The following is a 24,178-nucleotide window of genomic DNA, read 5'->3' as shown; positions in this document are numbered from 1 at the left end:
CTAGAACAGGGTAAAATGAGCATGGGGTAAGGTGAACCTTCCCTTTTTTCTTTCCTTTTTTAAACGAAGAAGGAATCATTCTTTACGATATGTGGAAATGTAGAGCACATGGAAAATGTGGTAAAAAAAAAATGTGTGTAAAATTTTCCATCTTTTTGATGTCGTGAATTGTGTGGAAGTATCATGTGCTATGAATGATTCTGCCATTTTCATAGCTAGAACAGTAGGCTATATCATTATTTCTATAGTACAATATGTTATTTCACTATGGCTATACATGAGTTATACTGTACATCATGCTAAAATTATTTTAGCAATAAATTATGGCAAAATGACCCTGAATATTTGAGGTATGGATTCACTTAGGCCTTTGTTGAGGGCAAAAAGGAACAGAAACCCCAATGTGTGACATGCAGTAAATTGCTGGCATATGAGAGCATGACACCAATAAAACTAAAATGCCACATGGTAACAAAGCACTCTGTCAAAAACAAACCTGTCGAGTACTTTGAAAGGTGACGCCAGGAGTTGAGGACTTCACAAATGTGCAAGTTCCAAACTAGTACAGGCTCACCATGCAGCTCAACATATCATTTGGCTTGGGAACTTGGCCTCAACTTAATGACCATGGGAAATTGAGGCCAAGGTTTTGAGGCCCAAGGCCAGGCTAGCTAAGAAAAACTGATCTAGATTATGAAAGTTTCACTTTTTGAAATAAAGTACAGGAAAATATGAAATTTCCTATAATATGCTATTTTTAGATGCACATGTACTGTACCTGTATTGTGAAATCTCAAGAATGAATTATGCTGAAATTATACATCCATATAAATTTACATGCAATTTAAAATGTACTCTGCTGTTGCTGCTCACATGGCTTTCTCTTTACATGTGACCTCTTTTTATGATGACTCGTAGAATGACTCAGCAACAGTGGTGCTTTATCAGTGTTTATATGACAGACATTTGTGTTTTATGGGGGCTGGGGGGTGCCAATGCTGTCAATGTTCATGTCATACTATCAGTGTTTTGATGCAAAGGGCATTATCAGCACATCACAATAAACTGTGGACATCACTGGTGTAAAGTTATGTTATGAAACAAAGGCCTTTTGCATTGCTATAAATTGAGAGAAATGACTTAGTTGAGTACCTGCAGAGATGATGGTGACAACGTTTCTGCTCTCTCTGTGTCTGCTGAGCCTTCAGGGTTGCCATGGGAAAGGGGATATCCCACAGGAGTTCATGCTTCTTGCTGGCCCCTTGACCCACAGCTTAGTGAAGGACTTGACCTTAAGTCCCTCTGCAACCCAGACATTCCCATCTGAGGTGACAGATGATGCCTTTGACTGCAGCCATGCACTGCCCTCAAAGCTCAGAGACCACTTCCAGTATCTTCAGAGTCGGGGGGTGACGCACTACAAGGTGCCCCTCTCCTGGTCCCACATCCTCCCCACAGGAGACCCCAGTCGGCCCCATCGGGACACAGTGAGCTGCTACAGGACCCTTCTGGAGCAGCTGACTGAATCAGGCCTGCAGCCCCTGGTGGTCTTACACCGCTCAGCTGTTCCAGAGGGACTCAGGGCCACACTTGGGGACTGGGACAGTCCTCAACTGCCAGAGGCCTTTGAGCGTTATGCAGAATTTGTGTTTGCAGAGTTCCGAGACTCGGTCAAGTACTGGATCACATTCAGTCATCTAGATGAGCTGAGTGGTGATGAAGACAAGGCCTCTTCTGCGTCTGCCCTGCAAGGTGCCCTCCATGCCCATGGCCGAGTGTATCAACTCTATCATCGTATGGTCTCTGGAAAAGGTAAGATAAGTCTTATGATTAATAGTAATAATTCATTGAAAAGTTAAAGTATTAATGTCTAAAGATTCCTTCATGCGTTAGAATACAATATTCTAACTTATCAGCATAAGAAATATCATTTGTAATGTCTGAAATACACTTTATTACAGTTATTTTTCAGTTGCAAGTTATGTAGCCTTTAATTAAGGTACATGTACAGTAATGAATAGCACAAACACAATGTTATAAACACAACTTGATAACCATCAAAATATCTATTTTGACCAATGTTGTACGTCTCTTTGCTGGAAGCAATACTGGAGTGTGTAACACACAAAGAGTAGTCTCAAGCTCTTCTTCAGACTGTCAGTGAGTGAAGGGTCAACTTAATCTAAAAGCTTATCAAAGTTGTTCAATAAGACAATAAAAGAAAACATCTTTCATAGGTGGTAAAGTGGCATTTGGACTAAGAGCCCATTTTTATCAAAGAAGAAGCACTAAAATGGTAAGGCCAAGGTCAAAGTCAAGTTCAAAGCGGTCATATATTTACAAAATCAAATTCAAAATTCACCTTTTGACCCTGTAATTCAGCAGGTGAATTCTGACTTTGTGTCACTGGTGTTTGACAATGAGTGTTCCCCACAAACAATCTTGGAGGAGCAGCTGAGACAGGTAATGGAGGATATACCTATAACTCAAAACTGTCACACTGAAATCGACCATTTGGGTAGCATTTTTTTGTTGTTGGCAAATCCAAAGCATTTAATTCCTATCTATGAAATTCCTGGTGAATGTATCAGTCCACAATGGGGCATCTTTTGGGGCATCCTTTGGGGTATCTATGGCCTACTGGCTAGGGATTTACAATACAATATACATTACAATAAATATGATAACTGGAAAGACTGATAATAATGCAATTCATTTTATATATTGCCAGGTGAATCTGTTCATTGGTCAAAGCACACAAAGCTTTTTGGACAGAAAATGTCACTGTTTATGAGATCAACTGTTTTTAACCCTCATCTCTGTAAACACTACGGAACTGCATTTTGTCCTAGGTGTACAGTGACCTACCACTTATCATCTATCAATTCAGTATCAAGAGATGTCCCCTCAAGGACAAATATTTACCAACCATTTCTAATGATCTAGGGGGTAAGAATATCCTAATTGCTGCAACTAGGCCAACAATTCTATGCACACAATTTAACCTTATATGCACATAATCCTACTTTAAAATTTGGATACTTTGGAATATGTGGTTGCAAATTTAGAAAATAACTGTTTTGTTTTTCTAGTCCTGGCAAACTGGAGAGATGGCAGAGTTTTAGGTTGTGATGTACAAGACTTTCTTGGGGAGGTCAGAGACAACATAAGGTGATTTCTCTGTTTTCAGTTTTCAATTATCACCGGTATACATAATCTACTTCAGTACTGATAGATTATTTTCTTGATTTCAGATTGACAAAGCATAATGGGAATGCTAAATTGCAAAACAAAAAGTCATTGTCTACATATCAGAATGTCTGGCAGAGTTTTAGCTCTCAGTCCCCATCTGAGCGTGATGACTTCCTGATTGGATCATTTCCTGAGGGCTTTCAGTGGGCCGTCTCCAGTGAGTCTTTCAAAGTTGAGGGCGGCTGGTCTGAAGATGGCAAAGGGGAAACAATATGGGACCGTTTTGGACACCAGGGTCATGTGTTTGATAGCCAGACTGCTGACCTGGCTTGTGACAGCTACAACAAGGTGGACTATGATGTGTACCTGCTCAGAGGTCTACACACCAACACCTTTCAGTTTTCCATATCTTGGGCCCGAATCTTCCCTACTGGCCACAGGGGGAGCCTGTCAGAGAAAGGAGCCCTTTATTATGACAACCTCATCAACACGCTCCTTCAGTCAAACATAGAGCCCGTTGTCACCCTTTATCATTGGGACCTTCCTCAGGCCTTACAAGACAATGAAGGCTGGACGAATCCCACCATTGTGGAGGCGTTTAAAGACTTTGCAGACTTTTGCTTCTCCAGATTTGGAGACAGAGTGAAGACCTGGAACACCTTCAGCAGTCCGTGGGTCGTGAGCCACTCTGGTTATGGCACTGATCAGCATGCACCAGGAGTCAAGGACCCAGTAATATCATCCTATCAGGTAAAACAATAAAGACCTTCTGTCGAGTCTATTTACATGGCATTGGGAGAAACAATTGCATACTTTGTGGTGTGCCCGGAGACATATAAGACTATATTATATAAGTATAAGTATATATACTCTTTCAATCCCATGAGGGAAATTCGGTCTCTGCATTTATCCCAATCCGTGAATTAGTGAACACACACAGCACACAGCAAACACACAGTGAGGTGAAGCACACACTTACCCGGGGCAGTGAGCTGCCTGCTCAACAGCGGCGCTTGAGGAGCAGTGAGGGGTTAGGTGCCTTGCTCAAGGGCACTTCAGCTGTGGACTTGTCGGGGATCGAACCGGCAACCCTCCGGTTACAAGCTCAAAGCCCTAACCTCTAGCACCTCTGTGATATTGCACTGATTAGCTAATATTCCTGGGTTTTACTTTTATATGACATAAAAAATCTCACTCTCATTTTCTAGGTGACCCATAACATACTGAAGTCCCATGCTGAGGCCTGGCATGTCTACAATGATAACTACAAGACACAGCAGGGTGGGAGAGTTGGCATAGCTCTTAACTCAGACTGGGCTGAGCCTGTCAGTCCTCAGGACACTGAGGCAGCTGAACGCTACCTGGACTTCATGCTGGGCTGGTTTGCACACCCCATATTTGTGAATGGAGACTATCCAGCAAAGTTCAAGACTCATATTGAACAGAAGAAGAAGGAATGTCTGGTCAATGAAGCAGCAAGACTTCCCGTGTTCACAGAAGCTGAGAAACTGCGGATCAAAGGAACAGCAGATTTCTTTGGGCTGAACCACTACACCACCCGTCTAGTAAATGGGAGTAGCGGACAGTGTGTTCCAGGACCTCATGGTGTTGGAGACTTCCAGTCTCATGTTGACCCCAGCTGGCCAACTACAGAGTCTAGCTGGGTTCAGGTAGTACCTTGGGGACTTCGCCGTCTGCTCAAGTACATCTCAGCGCAATACACATCAGTTACCAAAGTGCCAATTCACATCACTGGAACTGGGATGCCAACAGCTTACAGTGGAGATGTGCTCAATGACGTCCAACGTGTAGGATTTCTGCGAGGCTACATCAATGAGGCACTGAAAGGTATATTTGCTTTTAATCAATACTTGTGGCTTAACACAATAAATTGCTTTTATCATCAGATGAAATAATGCTTTTTTGTTTTTTTCTAAAAGCTATAAATCTAGATGGAGTTAACATACAAAAGTTCACTGTTCAGTCATTAATGGATGGATTTGAAGGTCCACAAGGCTACAGTCAGAGGTATGGTTTACACTATGTGGACTTCGAAGACCTAAACAGGCCAAGAACCCCCAAAAAATCTGCCTATTTCTACTCAGAAATAGTTCAGAAAAATGGCTTTGCAGATGTGCAAAAAAAAACTGCAGGTTCGATTAGTTTCAAGCATCCTTCAAGCACCCGCTTGCCAAGTTTACCATCTTCTGAAGTTCCTTCCAAAGCCAAAGTTGTTTGGGAGAAGTTTTCAAGTCAAACAAAATTCCAAAGAACTCTTTACCACTATGGAACATTCCCAGAAGGATTCCAGTGGGGTGTCTCCTCCTCAGCCTATCAGATTGAAGGTGCGTGGAACACAGATGGAAAAGGACCAAGTGTGTGGGACACATTCACTCAGAAGCCTGGGAACATCCCATCTGCTGTAACTGGCAATGTGGCATGTGACAGTTACAATAAGGTGGAAGAGGATCTCTACATGCTAAGAGCTCTAGGAGTGAAGTCCTACAGATTTTCCTTGTCCTGGTCAAGAATATTTCCGAATGGCCATAGATCCTCTATGAATCAGAAGGGAGTAGATTATTATAATAAACTGATCGATGGTCTAATTGCCAATAAGATCAACCCAATGGTGACTCTCTACCACTGGGACCTTCCTCAGGCTCTTCAGGACGATGGTGGATGGGAAAATCTCAAAATGATTGACATCTTCAATGACTTTTGTGACTTCTGCTTTGCCACCTTTGGTGACCGAGTCAAGTTCTGGATCACATTCAACCAACCTTATACCATTGCTTGGTCTGGTTATGGACTGGGCCAGTTTCCTCCCAATGTTAAAGATCCAGGACATGCCCCTTACAGAATTGCACACAATCTCTTAAACGCACATGCAAAAGTATATCACACCTATGGTGACAAGTACAGACCGACTCAAAGAGGACTGGTGTCCATCAGCCTCAACGCAGATTGGGTTGAGCCAAAAGATCCCAACGACCCTCGACAGGTAACTGCTGCTGACCGAGCCCTCCAGTTCCAGCTGGGCTGGTTTGCCCACCCCATCTTCAAAAATGGCGACTACCCTGATGCTATGATATGGCAAGTTAGCAACAAGAGTGAATTTCAGGACCTTGGAATGTCCAGACTGCCAATTTTGACTGACCAGGAGAAGGCTTATATTCAAGGCACGGCTGATGTCTTTTGCATTAACTCCTACACCACAAACATTGTGCGACATGCAACCACTGCACTTATCCCCCCATCTTATGACACTGATCAGGACCTTGGGAAAGAGGAAATTCCTGATTCTCCAACCACTCCTATCCAAGGGCAAAAAGCTGTGGCATGGGGCCTCAGAAGACTTCTCAACTGGATCAAAGAAGAATATGGAGATCCAGATATATATATTACAGAAAATGGAATGGCTTCGCCTCCTGCAGTAACTGTGGAAGACACTGACAGAACATTTTTCATGAAAGCATTTATTGATGAGGCATTGAAAGGTAAATACACTTAGAAAGTAAGCATTTTCCGGAGGACTTATGAATAAATTGTGTATCTAATTGTGTATTATTTCTTTTTAGCTCACAATCTGGATGGGGTGAAGGTGAAGGGCTACGCGTGGTATTCTCTCATGGACAATTTTGAGTGGCTTAATGGCTATCAACTTGCATTTGGGCTTCATCACGTTGACTTCACGAACCTCCTCCGTCCGAGAACACCAAAACAAACAGCTCACTTATACCACAAGATAATCACAGAAAATGGATTCCCTGAAACAATGGAGTTCAAACTGATCTATGGCCATTTCCCGGATGGTTTTGCCTGGAGCTCATCAACGGCTGCCTATCAGGTGATTACCAAAAAAATTCTGCAAACATTATTTTGAATTCACACATACTATCACTGCATCTTGGCATTCGGAAGTACTTAGCAATAAGTACTGTAGATACAGCATATTGGCTCTTGAAATATTCAAAGGCCTCAGGAGCAATTGAATATTCATGTCATTTTTATTTATCCAATACTACTTGTGCAGTTTTATAGACCATCTTAAACACACTCATAAAACCAACAAAGAAAATGCAAAAATAGAGGATTTTGTGTATTCCATATATGTACCTTGGCAAATAAGTACTCATATTTTCATTCTATATTGATCTACTTTTGCACTCAGCTCCACAAGACCTGGTGCTATGGCTCAGTTGTGTTTCTAAGGCTTTGTTCACACTGGCTGTCGATGTCTTGCATATCCGATCAGAATCTGATCTTTCTGACTGACTGTTCTCATTAGTGGGCTTTCTGCAAGGCAAGCCCATCTATTGTTCTTCTTTGCCCACTTTTTTAAGACGCCTCTTCTCCTAGAGTGTTTGAGCTATCGATGCGGTTCAACACTAAAAAATCAGACCCAATCCGGTGTAAGTGACTATTCATCACTGCCCCCTGGTGAGCAAGCCCACTATTGCAGCTCCTCCACGGAGATGCACATTTCTAGTTGCATATTGCAAGTGATCGCATCCGATCTTGGCGTGCAATGCTCAGATCCGATATAAATTACACACACCTGGACTAATTAGGTAGAGTCGTACACAACCAAGTCGTCATGGATGAAAGCGGATTCATTTTTGATATTTCCAACTTATTATGCGTAGCCGCGGCCCAAATACCTCGTCACCCTTAACGTTACAGTTTTCCATGTTTCACCATAAAATGATGACTTTAGTCTGACGTTGGGTTTTGTTTTGCTGGTAGCCCTGGCGCACACGCTGAATAAATCAATCAATCACTTCCGTCACTCAGAATTACGTTGCAATTGTTCATCGCAGTGCAAATTACGAAAGGGGCACGTTGAAATCCTATGCAAGTGGTTTAACTGTTCAGATAGAGTCATATCCGATAGTAGATAGATAGATAGATACTTTATTGATCCCCAAGGGGAAATTCAAGAAGTGATTGAAACCACCTTCGTATGTGGTGCGAATCTGCATTTCATTCGGTTTTGTGCCGTTCAGACTACCCAAAATTCAAGCTAGATACATTCCAGATAAGCAAAAAATCGGATTTCGACTGACAGTGTGAACAAAGACGAAGTCATATCAAGTGAACTAGAGGAATAAAATGTGGTCAGTTCAGAGATGCTTGTTTTATCTGGCAGAAAGATAAAAACATAAATTCCTAAAGAAACTATGGGATCTCAGCTTTCTAAAAAAGGTCAAGAGGTAATTTGATGATAGGCCAAAATAGGTGGAAACAGTGACCTATGAAGTAGGCACAGCGCACACCGGGTGGGGGGTCTAAGTCTTTACCCTATGCATCACCAAATAACATTTCATTAGTTTGCCCATCAGATTAAACACTGAAAATAACCTGGCTTGGCAGTTGGCCGTGGTCCAGGAAAGGCCTAATTAAGCAGAACATTAAGCATTGTTAATTTGATCAATGGTGATCTGTAAGAAATCAAATTATGCAACACAATGCAATGGGGCAGCCTTGGCCTACTGGGTGGCAGCCGCGGCCTACTGGATAGGGCGGTGGGGGAAGTGGTTGAGCACTGCTCTCCCATACCCACATCCATGACTGAAGTGCCCTTGAGCAAGGTACTATAACTAACTCCTCAATGCTCTCCGAGCGCCGCTGTATCAAGGCAGCTCACTGCTCCAGGTTAGTGTGTACTTCACCTCACTGTTTGCCGTTTCTGTTCACAAATTCATAAATGCCCATGAGACCAAATTCCTTGTTCGTAAGTACAGTATTCTTGGCCGAGAAATCTGGTTTACATTTACAAAGATCCTTCCAGCTGGACACATGAATGCTAGCCTTTAGTGAGATTAAACCTAGAATAGGCTAGGGCAATGGACTCAATGCGCTAGACGGTGTAGGCAGGATTTAAATGTCCTATAAATGTCTAGTCATTGTGGCAGTGTTTTTTTCCCATTATTTTAATCTGCTTTTTCTGGATTGCTATCTATCTTGCATTACTTTGGATACAAATATGCATAATACAAGTATGCATAATAAATATGCATGATATGACCTTCCCATGTTGTCAGATGTGTTACAAACATCTGTTAAGTGAGTTGTGTGAAGTCTGCATAGGTTAAGTCTGCAAATTATTTTTGTTCATTATTACATTTTCCTCACCATTAACTCTCAGACTGAAGGGGGCTGGAGATCAGGTGGAAAAGGTCTCAGCATATGGGATCAGTTCTCTCATACTCCTGGAAAGATAAAAAATGATGACAATGGAGACATTGCTTGTGACAGCTACAATAAATTCCTGGAGGATGTGTCTAATCTGAAGATTTTAAAAGTGGGCCATTATCGCCTCTCCATATCCTGGTCCAGGGTCCTGCCCGATGGCACCATTAACAACATTAACGAGGCTGGGTTCGCCTTCTACCATCGTCTGATTGATGCGCTGCTAGAAGCTAATATCAAGCCTCAGGTTGGGACATTTTTCCATAGTTAGTTTACACACTCAAACACACTTTACAATACTGGATAAAAGAGAAGCACTAATAATTTAAGATTGAAAAAAAAACATGTGTGTGCCTTTACAAAACTGGACACAACTGTTGGCACAACCCAACCAATGAAATGATTACTTACTTAAATCAATGTTGAATCCATTTTCCTAAATGAACTGAACATTGCTATGCTGGTGACTACTTCCTGATTTGTTTTTTCAGGTGACCCTGTATCACTGGGACCTTCCCCAGGCTTTGCAGGACATGGGCGGTTGGGAGAATGACAGCAGTGTTCAGTGGTTCAAGGACTACGCAGATATCGTATTTAATCGCCTTGGAGACAAAGTGAAATTCTGGATCACCTTTAATGAGCCCTGGATTGTAGCCGCTATAGGATATGGATATGGAACGTTTGCACCAGGTATGATGTTCACATAATAATGTGTGTAATTATGCCACAGTAATGTGTGTAATTATGTTCATGAGATATAATACAAAGCAAAGGTTTTTAAGTCATTTTACTGTTGTCTGAGAAAAAATAAAATCTCATAAAGAGATAATAAAGAGATAAATAGTTTTAACAAAAACACATTGGCAGCCCACAATTATTGGCACCCCTAGAAACTATTCTATACCAAATGCAGAGGCATTTTTCTATTTGATATCTGAACTTTCAGAAGTAGTTCATGACTTTCTTTTTCACAAAGATATGAAAATAAAGTGGCAGAGGCTAAAATCCCCTGCAGCTGAATTTAGAGTTGCAGCAATAGTTGAAAGTTGACTGGAAATGTGACAAACATTATTGGACAAAGACCCCCACACACAGTATTGAGGATGGTAAGCCGGTCCTTGATTATGATTGGCTAAATCACATTTGATGCTGTTCAATCCAACATAAACAAAAGTACCATCTTGGGGTCACCATGTCCGCCCAAAAACCTTCAAAAGTGACCTCACTGCTTAATAGATTATTTATAGGAAAAAAACAGGTGAAAGCCTTTCCAGTCATTTAATTACAAACGTAAACGGCAGGAGTTACTGAATGGTACAGTGACTTTTTCTGGAAGTGTGGTCTATTGTCAGATTAAATGAAAATGGCACTCTTTGGCAAGAAACACTTTAGGTTGGTTTGGCGTACATAGAAGAATGACTATACTGAAAAGAACTCCAATGAGAATTATGGTGGAGGGGGCTGTGATATTGTGGGGCTGTTTGAATTCCCAAAGGACTTGAGAACCTTACTATGGTGCATGATATCATGAATCCCCCAAAAAACCTGAACAAACATAAATGGTTTACTGAACACAAAATCAGGCTTTGGTCATTGCCATCTCAGTCCCCTGATCTTAAAGGGATAATCCGGAGTGAAATGCACTTTAGATCAATTTTTCGGACTATTGGGAGTACATAGGCTACGTTGAGTTGACACCAAAATCATGTCATTCGGATGTATTTTGAGAAAGTTCGCGCTCACCGTTTTTAGCCAAAACTCGTTAGCCTGGAAGTGACCGGGGCGTGTCCTTTCGCCGCTACAAAACGCTATTTTTATACCTCTTCTACTGTTCCAAACAACACTACACTTACGTGGTAGTGAGTAGAGGTTCCCTAAAGCCAAACCGAAGTATCCGCACGTCTTTATGTGGTCGGATAGAGAGTCCAGAATGAATTTAATCGAGTCCGTACCTTTCCGGAAATGTTAGTAAAGTGTTGTGAAAACGTTGCTAGCTGCAACAGCGACATTTCCGGAAAGGTACTGACTCGATTAAATTCATTCTGGACTCTCTATCCAACCACATAAAGACGTGGGGATACTTCGGTTTGGCTTTATGGACCCTCTACTCACTACCACGTAAGTGTAGTGTTGTTTGGAACAGTAGAAGAGGTATAAAAATAGCGTTTTGTAGCGGCGAAATGACATGCCCGAGTCACCTCCAGGCTAACGAGTTTTGGCTAAAAACGGTGAGCTCGAACTTTCTCAAAATACATCCGAATGACATGATTTTGGTGTCAACTCAACGTATGTACTCCCAATAGTCCGAAAAATTGATCTAAAGTGCATTTCACTCCGGATTATCCCTTTAAGTCCATAGAAAAACAGTGGGGTGAGTCAAAGAGGAGAATGTAGAATGATCTGGGAAGTTTTTGTCTTAAATCTGTATTCTCCAACTTTATGGGGTGTCATGATAATATTACAAGCTGCTATCATTGGCAAAGGGAGGCTTAAGAAGGCATTACAAGGAGGGGTGCCAATAATTATGAGTGATGTGTTTTTGATATATTTATTTGTATTTATCTTTTCGATTTTCCTTTTTCTGAAAATACATTTAGCAGAGGTGCCTATAATTCTGGAGGATCCTGTAACTATGAATCACTAACATTGTTACCGTTAGCACTGGGCAAGGAATTGATTATCAAAGTGCACAGCTCTGTTCTTAAAGCAACACTAAAGAGTTTTTCATACCTTAAAATAATGTTTCCAAAATCATTTCAGCGGTTCATCAACTCGTAACAGTGTGAACGGCACTTCTGCTTTCACTTCGCGACCCTCTATCGGCTATAACCTCACTATGTAACTTTACGAGGTGGGGTAGTGTATCTGTAGTTCGATGGAATGAGAAACAAATTTGACTTGCTTTGACGTCACAATACATCATACTTTCATAAAATCATGCAACATATTCTACCTGGTCTGTTATTTGCTGGATTAACAAATAGCGTGTGTGCGACAGAGGAAAAGTGCTTTAGTGTTGCTTTAAATGAGACATTGAATGGAAACCATTTCTGTCTTGGTTTTGATGAATTAGGAGAGGTTGTGCATAACCAATGAGCCATTATGAACATGAGGCTTGGTTGTGCCCTCTTTCTTATGAAAATGGGCACTAAAAATGGGCGAATTAGAACAAAGCCTACATGTGATGTCAAATATCGCAAAGTTCGCGAGTTCAAATGTGATTGTCACAGAGGGCGCCATTTAGTCAAAAGGACCATTTCAATACCCAGCCTAAACATATATTTTTAATTGGGCTTGTAAAATTGTAATATAAAATGTAATATTTTTAACTTTATGAATCAAAGTTGAATATATACTGTCTTAACATCAGAGAACACAGCACAATACTCAATTCATCCATTATATGTCCTCTTTAACAATACTTCACAGTGCTTGTATAATACAGGGGTTTGTATAAAACAACCATGTTAGATTGTTTGGATTTATTCCAGGCAGGGAACAGAATTAAACTAAATCAGTCATAATAACATTTGCAACATGTTCTGGGAACATTGTCTGAAGTTGCATGTTGAACTCGTGAGGGTTGTTTTTTTCTTTATCATAGGTATTAGTGACAGACCAGGCACAGGACCTTACATTGTTACGCATAACATAATCAAATCCCATGCTGAAGCCTGGCATGTTTACAATGATAAATACCGTGCCAAGCAAGGGGGCATAGTCTCTATCACAATCAATCATGACTGGGCATTCCCTCGCAATCCATCAAAACAGGATGATTTGGATATGGTAAATCGTTACAACCAAGTAAGGAAAAGCTCATTTTATTCTTTAAACGTATAATGGTATTGTTTAAGACATTGCATGTATTTAGTCTTTGTGTATTTTGGCAGTTCTTCATTGGATGGTATGCTCATCCAATTTTCAAAGGGGACTATCATGAAATCACAAAAAATGTTGTTCGAGAGAGAAGTCTTGCGGCCGGTCTTCCCAAGTCTAGGTGAGAACACAATGTGCTGTACCCGTTTTCTTTTTACTACTGTATGTGTGGTAGGGAACAACTACCATTAGATAGACTGTGCCACTCTCAGGTTCAAAAGCCCCTCTACATGACCCATCATGTTAAGGGTGGGCTCTCCTCACTGTACAACTAAATGAACTAACTTAAGCATGGAATCAAAAATGATCAAAACGTTTAAAGAGGAACTATGAACTAAGAGCGATCGTCTCCTGCAGAAAGTTGCATAGGGTCTCTTTAACAAACCCATGACACTGTATTGCTGATCTGATCTGATTAACAGTCTGTTGGGATCAAAAATGATCAAAATGTTTAAAGAGACCTTATGCAACTTGTTCATAGTCATAAAATCGCTCAGAAATCGTTGTTTTGCTTGACTGACCAGTTTAATCGAAAACAGTAATATTTCCTCCCGGCCCCCAATGTCCCTATCCGCTATTGCAACCTTGCAGTTTCTGAAGTAGACGATCGCTCTTTGTTTACATCTGGAAGTCAGAGACGCGTAAGGAACAAGAAGAACCACACTTGCAATTCATATATTTATATATAGCCTATATGTATAAATATACACGCTAAAGCTGTCGGGGAAGCTCTGCAGAGAAATATGCAAGCATAAAACGAGCGAAAACGAAAAATGAAACCGAAACCAGAGATGAAATCGCCAATCCTGCATAGTTCCTCTTTAACAAACCCATGACACTGTATTGCTAATCTGATTGCTGATTAGCAGTCTGTTTAGACTGAGACTGAAAGGTGAACGTATAAGTATTTAGGCATCCTGTGAGTCTGATCTGTGCCAAAGCTGAATTTACAGCTGATTTGGGGATCAATAAAGTATCTATCTATCTATCTGTCTATCTATCTAACTCCATGGGTTCATCTTTGGCCTATGTCATAAGAAAATTGGGCCTAGCTATAATGTTCACATTAAAACAACCAACGAACCAACCAACAAACACAGGGGTGCAAACATCACTGCAAGAAGCTCATTTAAAGTATATGAATGACCATGGAGTGGGTACTTTGAGGATAACTCATCATAGTATCAGTACAATTATTGTCAGCACAGCAGGAATGGTGGTAACATTCTCAGGTATTACCAGAGGCTGCACAAAGACTGGAGGTTTATCTTTTAAAAGTAAGGTTTCCCCCAAAGGTTAAGTTAGATATGTTTCATCGACATGCTTTTATGAATTGGGTGCTATATTTTCAATGGTAGGCTAACATTCTCTCTGACTTTTACAAGGCTTCCAGAATTTACACCATCTGAAATACAGAGGATCAACGGAACTCATGACTATTTTGGATTAAACCACTACACGTCAATCATGGCTTTTAGGGCCGGTTACAGCATCGACGTTCAAAGCTATGACGCTGATAGGTAATTAAAGTGCTAATAAAAGCTGTATATGCCCCACAACTCAGCATTATTCATTAACTTGCTATTCTTGCAACATCATCCAGGGGCACCGCAGGCATTCATGACTGGACCTGGCTGGAGACAGGATCTTCGTGGCTCAGATTCACCCCACATGCCTTCAGAAAGCTCCTGAATTACATCAAGGATGAGTATGGGAACCCTCCCATATATGTCACAGAGAATGGTGTCTCTGAAGTAGGCCCTGTAGATCTCAATGATATTCATAGAATCCACTACTATGAGAATTACATCAACCAGGCCTTGAAAGGTATGTTGTTATTATAGTTTCTGTTGAGACTGTGAATTTGTTCACTTCCCATTTAGCGGCTAACAAGTCAACCACACTTTTCGTGTCTTGAGCAAGACAGTTAGCAATGAAATGGTCTGGATTGACCAAAAAAATATAATGCTCAAAATATAATTACACATCTGTGGTATTGTGGTGAATTCCTCCTTCCTTCCCTCATATTATATAGAACCCAGGTCATTTTTTACTCCAGAGTATTCCTTTAAAACACACAAGACACTATTACAACCCGGTCATAAAAATAGGCACAAACGTTGTTCTAATCTGTTCCAGCATACCTAATTGATGGTGTAGATCTTCGTGGCTACACAGCATGGTCCCTGATGGACAACTATGAGTGGGCCAGTGGATATTCAGAGCGGTTTGGCCTCTTCTACGTGAACCGTTCTGATTTTTCCCTGCCTCGTGTTCCCAAAAGATCTGCACAATGGTACACCTCTGTCATCCGCTGCAATGGATTCCCAGACCCCTCACAGGGTCCTCATGAATGCCTTACTACTGAGCCTCAAGGTAAAAGCTGACACTGTTCACTGTCAAGGTTTATCAATAAGAACTGAAGATAAAGGTTAACCACACACCTTTGACTGGCATCAGTGACCATAAAGAATTAACAGGTCATTGTATTATCAAAGCTATATAGGTTCATTATCATTTCTGAATATCGACTGAATTAAACGTTTAAGTCATTTTCCTTTGTTTTTCTGTTAACAAAGATACGAGAGCACTGACCACCACCCCGTCTCCAGTCGAGCCAGCAGTGGTGTGGTTTCTGGGCATGGAGGTGTCACTTCCTGATGCTGCGACGGCTCTGAATGTTCTTTTCAGCCTCTCCATTATTGGTGCTGTAGCCGTAGCAGTCATGACCTATCAGAATTTCAGGGTCACTAAGAAGTCAAAACTTACTGCTGGAAATGTCAGTCAATTCTGAGAAGTGTGGGACTCCCCTCTCTTATTCAGTGTGACACACATATTCTTTTTATAACACTGAATCAATGTCTAATTGTTTTTTCTAAAATTGAATGTTTCGTTTTTTGTTATTGCTGAAAGTATCGGCCTTGGGAAACAAAACTGTTTCTATTATTTTCTTTTAAAAATGTACGTACATAAAATGACACAATAGCATGTATTATTATAGAGTTATTGTGATTTCAAGACTGCTAATAAAGCTGTCATCAAGTGACTATTTCCACTGTCAATAAAGTGTATGTCCAAAATAATGGTGTGAGACTTTGTTACAGTCAGTTACTGAAGAAAATAATGGTAGGCTATCATGACAAAGCTTCACATTTGACATAGAAACATAAAACAACATCATAATGGTCATCTAATGTAATATAATATTATTTATGGCCTTTAGGGAAGCAAATCACCTCAATAGATGTGGTAAACCAATAAAGACAACTGACATTGTGTTTCATAAATCATCTATTGCCATCTTATCACAGTTGCTGACAAAGATTCATGTATAATTTGCTGATTATAACCAAAGAGAACTTTCTAGAGTTGAGAATACAGCAGTACAATTCAATTCATCAAAGCAACCTTCTATGTGTTCTCGGATAGCATTTAGTATGTAGAGTTTGGCATTAGCCACCCCTCTCTTAGTGTGATTTGCAAACTGAAGAGGATCCATCTTTGGAGATGTGGCATTGATAATGTGAGTTTTCACAATCCTCTCAAAGGCCTCCATGGCTGTTGGACAGTGGCAGTAGATACAGAACTCTGGAATATCTGCTGGAAAAGACTTCCAAGCTGCTCAGCACGTTTCAGTGTGTTTCCACAAATGTGACCTGGACCAGGGTCCACCCACTCTACACTCAGAGCCAAGTAATCACCCCAGTGCAAACTTTCCATTAATTTAAAGCAAGTGAGCAGAGATTTCATAATGTCACATTTGAGTGAGAAAATGGAGTAAATAAAGGGTAGGTGAATGTTCTATTTAATATGAGACGTATGGACATGTACGTAGGTTATACAAATTATTGTTTGCACAAGCACATACAGTATAGCCTCTCACTGAACACTGCTCTTAAAAGGTGTTGCATTGCTTGGCAATGGGAGACGCCAACGATAACATTGAAACTATTTTTGAAGATAGAGGATGAATGAATCAAAACATACACAGAAAACACAATTTTGAATCTTTAAACTAAATGAGTTGGCAATATGACACACGTGGCTGTGGCGTTGGTAAAGGATATCACCACGGCTGTAATTACTTTGGGCACTCGGCATATCACGCCTGAGACGTGCGTATCACGCAGGCAGTGTGCCCGCTCTAACCTGTTAACAGGGGAATGGAAATAAAATACGGACACCCCACACAGATAACACGCTCGCTCCACACAGCCAGTGTGCAAAAGGCCTACTCCACACCACACCCAGCCACGTCATATCACGCAATTGCAGAAGTAAATGTCATAAAAGTGATCGTCTAAACATGATGATGAAATGATTCTTTTATTACTTGGATGTAATTATAGTAAGATTAGCCTTTATGTTGGAGATAACAGAGTGAAAAGGGATTTGTGCTCACCTCACAGTTTATCTAACAAATTGCCTTCACCTTATTACCAGTTGGATAACTCTATATTTGACCTTAAACTGACTCCTCACTCTATTACTGAATAATGTAGTTTATGACAATATTTCTGTGTAATCTTTCTTATCTATCCAAGTGTCTTTTGAATCATGGATAATAACATATCATTACACCAACAATTTATTATGCAAGGAAACGTATGATGAGGACAAAGTTCTTGAAGCTTTCAGAGGTTTTAACAGTATTAACATGCAATGTAGTGGCAGTAGGAGTAGTGGTTTTAGGCTAGCAGATGTATTCTTTTGATTGCAGCTTTATTTGTTAGCATTTCTGTACAATATTACCTGTATTGGCTTTCTTTGCTTTTGAAGATATTGTGACACTGTGACATGATAATAAATTGTGCATTGTTATTGTACAACTGATCTCCATAAATGCAAACAAGCAGCCACATTAAATTGTCCAACCCTGCTACTAATTGGTGTATGTGTGTCCTGCTATTAGGGGCCTATTTCAGAGGCTATTGATTTCACTGTGGTTGCTTCAATGTAAAAAAATAAAGTTAAGCAAATCATCAAGGCAATTGGGTGCAATACGTGCTTGAGCCTTCTTAACTTTTACTTCTAGTTTAAACAAGAGTTCTGTCAACTTCTTGTTCAGGTAACTTTACATAGCTCCTTGTATTCCCAGGCAGTCTCCCATCCAAATACCAACCAGGCCTGACAAGCTTCTGAGATTGGACAATGTTGGACATGCTCAGTGTTGTATGGCCGCAACTGGTGAATGGATGACCAAGCTATCTTCACGATGACATGATGGGTCTTACATATGTGTGTAATGTGTAGGCATAGCCATTTGTCTTGTGTGTAATGTGTAGTCACAGCTACACTGACAGTCTTGTCTGATGGGCATCTTTGGTCTGGATACCAGCTTGCACAGCTTGCTTTGTCACTTCTACCCTTTTTTATTTTAAAGTAGTTTTATTTTTCGGTTTGCTGTTTTATTCTAGGCTGCCTTTTTTTTTTTTTAAAGGTTATTTTTTGGGCTTTTTATGCCTTTAATTGGACAGGACAGTAGAGAGAATGACAGGAAGCGAGTGGGAGAGAGAGCTGGGGTGGGATCCGGAAAGGACCACGGGGCGGGAATCGAACCCGGGTCGCCGGCGTGCGGTGCAGGTGCCCCAGCCAGTTGCGCCACGGCTGGGGCCTAGGCTGCCTTTTTAAGAACTGACTAGAGACAACAGATGGAAAGTAGCATTCACAAGCAAACTCTGGCTTCTTCACAGCTTTTTGTCTTAATTAATGAAAATTGTCATTAACTATCATATTAGCAAAAAAAAAAAAAAAAAAAAGCAGAATAACTAAACATCTCAAATCAAGATGTTGTCTATGCTACGCAGGTGACTCATTACGCTGTGCATTGTTTACAAGAATAAAGGCAAAATCATTATTTTTCAAACTTCTGTTTTCGGTGTCATAAGATCACCCCAGGTGACCACTGAACTGGTGATAACAGAGAGCAGAACCCGCATAAATTCACGTGAACCTAACAACTTGCACAACATAACACCCTGTTGGATAACTGACCTCTGTTTCACCCCCCATATAACCCACAGTTACTCAATGTAGAGCACTCACAAGAGCTCACTCACACATCAACAGCATTAATGATAAGATAGAACAAATTACAAATCATTTAGATGTATTTTTCAAATAATTTCCAAATAATATTTAAAGTCTGCGTGTAAGGCAGTGGAATACAGCATCAAGGATAAATTACATGAATTCAGAGATGAATGAGCAAAATCAATTTTGATGTTCCAATCAGGTGTCAGTTTCAAAACGTTAAAAACTATGAAGCTAATATGCTGTAGCTTGATTAAGTTGCTAAAAGTTATTATGATATCAACTAAAACCATGAGGGATTAATTTATCATTCTGACAAATGTTGGATGACCATGTTCGACTCTTACAAGCTGCTGTGACCTCTAGACAGACATTTGAGTTTTATGGGAAGAATGCCAATGCTGAACAATCAGTGTAGATGCAAAGGGCATTATCAGCACAACCACAATAAAGTGTGGGCCTTACTGGTGTAAAGCCATGTTATGAAACAGTGGCCTCCTGCATTGCTATAAATTGAGAGAAATCACTTAGTTGAGTACCTGCAGAGATGATGGTGACAACGTTTCTGCTCTCTCTGTGTCTGCTGAGCCTTCAGGGTTGCCATGGGAAAGGGGATATCCCACAGGAGTTCATGCTTCTTGCTGGCCCCTTGACCCACAGCTTAGTGAAGGACTTGACCTTAAGTCCCTCTGCAACCCAGACATTCCCATCTGAGGTGACAGATGATGCCTTTGACTGCAGCCATGCACTGCCCTCAAAGCTCAGAGACCACTTCCAGTATCTTCAGAGTCGGGGGGTGACGCATTACAAGGTGCCCCTCTCCTGGTCCCACATCCTCCCCACAGGAGACCCCAGTCGGCCCCATCGGGACACAGTGAGCTGCTACAGGACCCTTCTGGAGCAGCTGACTGAATCAGGCCTGCAGCCCCTGGTGGTCTTACACCGCTCAGCTGTTCCAGAGGGACTTAGGGCCACACTTGGGGACTGGGACAGTCCTCAACTGCCAGAGGCCTTTGAGCGTTATGCAGAATTTGTGTTTGCAGAGTTCCGAGACTCGGTCAAGTACTGGATCACATTCAGTCATCTAGATGAGCTGAGTGGTGATGAAGACAAGGCCTCTTCTGCGTCTGCCCTGCAAGGTGCCCTCCATGCCCATGACCGAGTGTATCAACTCTATCATCGTATGGTCTCTGGAAAAGGTAAGATCTTATCATTATCATTTTTAGCATTAACATTTTATCAATTCCTGGCCCTGGTCGCTATGTATGGAAGCATATGTGTTTCAAAATTCAAATGAGAATGCATTCTGCAATATGCAATTCTAAAAGACATTACACTATGCAATTGCTAATTCATTATGAAATTGAATATTACAATTTGCAATACTTTCTTTCAAAGTGTATTTTAATATGCAAAGTGACAATGCAATCATCAAATCAATATTATTTATTTTGGCTAAAAATTTGAATAAACATGGATTGAATTGCATTCCATTTTGCCATGGTACTTTAGTCTCAAAATTCAAATGGCAATTCATCTTGCATTTCAATTTTCAATATTCAGTGTCATCGTTGTATTCAGTGTCAATTTTTAACCAAAATAAATCAAATTGATTTGATGATTGCATTGTCACTTCACATATTAAAATACATTTTGAAAGAAAGTATTGCAAATTGCAATATTAAATTGCATAATTAATTGGCAATTGCTTAAAGGTATACTATGCAACGTTTTTCAGTTAATCAATTAGTTCCATACTGTTATATATGATTAAATGGGTCATTACCGGTCGAACGGTGTCTTTTTTGGCCACTCTAGTGGTCTGTAGCAGTAAAACCACACTTGCAACTTCAGGAGATACCGGGCACGCACCCATGCTCTACTCCAGGAAGTGTCATGTAAAGTCTCATGAAAAGGCACAGCAGACTGACCGATTGAGGAGTTTTGTCAAATATACACGCTAAAGCTGTAGGGGAAGCTCTGCAGAGAAATATGCAAGCATAAAACAAGCGAAAATGAAAAGTGAAAGCGAAACCGGCGATGAAATCGCCAATCCTGCATAGTATACCTTTAATGTAATGTCTTTTAGAATTGCATATTGCAGAATGCATTCTCATTTGAATTTTGAAACACATATGCTTCCATAGCTATGGGAACATGAATGGAGTTTTTGCAAATAATGTGGAACCCAAAATGTATATCTTGCCTGAAAGTCCATGCTGAATATATTGAATTATATGCAGATAATATAACAAAGTGGCCAATATTACTGATCTTTTTAAATATATTGATAAATTAATGGAAAAATATTTATTTAAAATAGTATATTTATTTAACATGGATTTAAAATAGATGAGCTTATACTGGAATATGTTCAAGCTGCATATGTGGATATGTTATTTTTCTCAATGGGTAGTGCCAAATACATGATTAATGCTATCCAACCGAATGTGGCTGCCAAACCCTTATGTACTCGACATGTTAATGTGTGATTATCATGAGAAAACTTGCTATCCTCACGGTAAAGCTAACTATGGTTAGAGGTCATTTAGAGATATAACGAGTTTGTTGTCTCCATACGGACTTTATACACACTTTATACACACTTTATTATACACAGAAGAAAACAAATGCGAGGATTACAATAGGGAATAGGGATTTTTTCTTACTGGATTATGCAAAAATGCTAATCGAACCAAACAAAATGACGATAGTAACTACTCAACTCTATATGCATGTGCATTGGCTAACTTTTTCAGGGTAGGCCTACATTACAAAAGACATGTATGGCATTCATGCAGTGGTGATAAGAATGCATAGAGGACCTATATTCACATCATTACATTTATTTGTCATTTCAAAAATCATCTATAGCCTACGTAAAAAATCGAAATGCACATGTTTTGTAAATATAATTTTCTGGAGTTTATGCATTTTAAAACTGCATCATATTTGTAGAATTAAATTGAAGAATTATCAAGAGAAGCATGAGCACCAACACACTTCACTATGCTACAGTGTACAGTGTGTTGGTGAAAGACTGATGTATGTTATATCGGAAAAGATTATTATCATTATCATTATTATTATTATTATCATTATTTTCTTAGGTGCCCAGCTGTCCTTTGGAGCAAAGACAAATTTTTATCGCACTAGAAGCGTACCCATGGTAAGGTCATTGTCTTTCAGTTGTAATATTCACACACGCATGATGGCGACATTAATATGTAACCACAAATGTGAGTTAAATATTCCCCAAAATATCCCCTCAATAAAATAATCTCCTCTGTATTGTTTTTGTGACAGAGAAAGGCGGACTTTGTGACCATGCTCACTGAATATGACTGCTCTTTAAAAAGAAGTCTGGAAGAGGAATTGCAACATGTTCAAGACATAGAGGTATTTATTGATTACTGAAAAAAACAGTAGCGATTGTTGGCCTTTCTAAACTCTTCATATGGTACAGCTAAATAACTCGAATAATCTGCCTCAAGGCTTCATTTAATTTCTATCACTTGAGTGATATGGTCTATTCAGTTTAGGGATTATTGTTTCACACAGACTATTATTATTGATGCTCACACCACTTCCAATAGAGAGGGTGTGATAGCCTACTTTTGATCCCGTGAGGGAAATTCGGTCTCCCAATCCCAATTTGTGAATTAGTGAACACACACAGCACGCAGTGAATACACAGTGAGGTTAAGCACACACTAACCCAGAGCAGTGAGCTGCGTTCAGTATTCTATTCTAATTTGTGTGTACCGTAAGATAAATGAGTATGTGCATAATTATCATTTTGATATAGTAGGCTATAATATTAAGTGTAGCCTAAATCCTTCTTTGATCCTGTGAGGGAAATTCGGTCTCCCAATCCCAATTCATGAATTACACACACAGCACGCAGTGAATACACAGTGAGGTGAAGCACAAACTAACCCAGGGCAGTGAGCTGCCTGCCCAACACATAGACCTAAAAGAAATGGACAAACAGACTCCGTTGTTCTCAATGGGAGGGGGCTGAAACAAAATTCTGTTTACTTTCCATCGTACTGTGCAGACTCGTACTGACGTTAGCCATCCTGCACATTGCTGTAACTCGTCTGATAGACGTTCGTTCTTAATATTATTATTATGTTTACTTGCCTCTAGGTAATGCTTTACCCTATCAAACAGTAGGCTACCGTAGGCAGGCGCGGGAAGATGTTTTCGGCAGGGGGTGCTGTGGTATAGTGTTCGATATGTTACACTGATCGCTCTGTCCCCGTTTTTTTTTTTTTTAAATCACTCGCCCCTCTCCCCGGCATGAAGAACAGCTGATCTGACGACGGTGCGCATAAACACAACATATAGAACAGCGAACTCAAAAAACAGTGATGAAAGATGATGGCCTAGGCTATCTACATGTGTGAATGTATGATAGCCTACAAATTAAAATGTTGTAGCCTACAGAGCGCAAATATAGCCAAATCTATTTAAATAGTCTACGAAAAAATAGAGCAAAATATATCTGTGTTTATACTAGCCTATATGTTATGCAGGTGAGACATTCAGCAGTTTTAGAAATTGGTTAATTAATTGGGGCTATCAGTTAGGGGATAGGCTGTATCTAGAGTTTTGTGATAACCTATGACTGGCGGCCTGGCCTGTGGTCATGAAGGGCACTGTTGTGCGGTGGCCCACGTAAAACAGAGTGAAACAAGATTTTGTAGGCTACTATAGAAATATGATATCTTAGGAAACATGTATTATTCTAGCTAGATACATGGCATTGTGCGTGGTATTTCCATAACTGCGAGATATACGCGCTTCACGATGACTGCAGACATTGTAGCCTACAGTGCCTATGGTTCGTGTTATTCATTGCTGTGTGTGTGCGCGT

The 24,178-nt window shown here is 40.3% G+C and overlaps 1 protein-coding gene across 1 annotated transcript; it reads left to right on the top strand.

Annotated features, from left to right (window-relative positions):
* Positions 1 to 1,160: 1,160 nt before the first annotated feature.
* Positions 1,161 to 22,634, top strand: LOC134077968 (lactase/phlorizin hydrolase-like). The gene is made up of 16 exons (XM_062533601.1): positions 1,161 to 1,812; positions 3,093 to 3,171; positions 3,255 to 3,942; positions 4,401 to 5,040; positions 5,133 to 6,689; positions 6,771 to 7,039; positions 9,341 to 9,631; positions 9,876 to 10,074; positions 12,989 to 13,191; positions 13,278 to 13,384; positions 14,649 to 14,783; positions 14,867 to 15,090; positions 15,403 to 15,639; positions 15,852 to 16,042; positions 19,892 to 20,495; positions 22,603 to 22,634. The coding sequence occupies exons 1-16, from the start codon at positions 1,161 to 1,163 to the stop codon at positions 22,632 to 22,634; spliced, it is 6,108 nt and encodes a 2,035-aa protein (XP_062389585.1).
* Positions 22,635 to 24,178: the final 1,544 nt, after the last annotated feature.

This window comes from Sardina pilchardus, chromosome 4 (assembly GCF_963854185.1).
Source record: "Sardina pilchardus chromosome 4, fSarPil1.1, whole genome shotgun sequence".
NCBI classification, from domain to species: domain Eukaryota; kingdom Metazoa; phylum Chordata; class Actinopteri; order Clupeiformes; family Clupeidae; genus Sardina; species Sardina pilchardus.
This window is presented reverse-complemented; position numbering and strand designations above follow the sequence as displayed.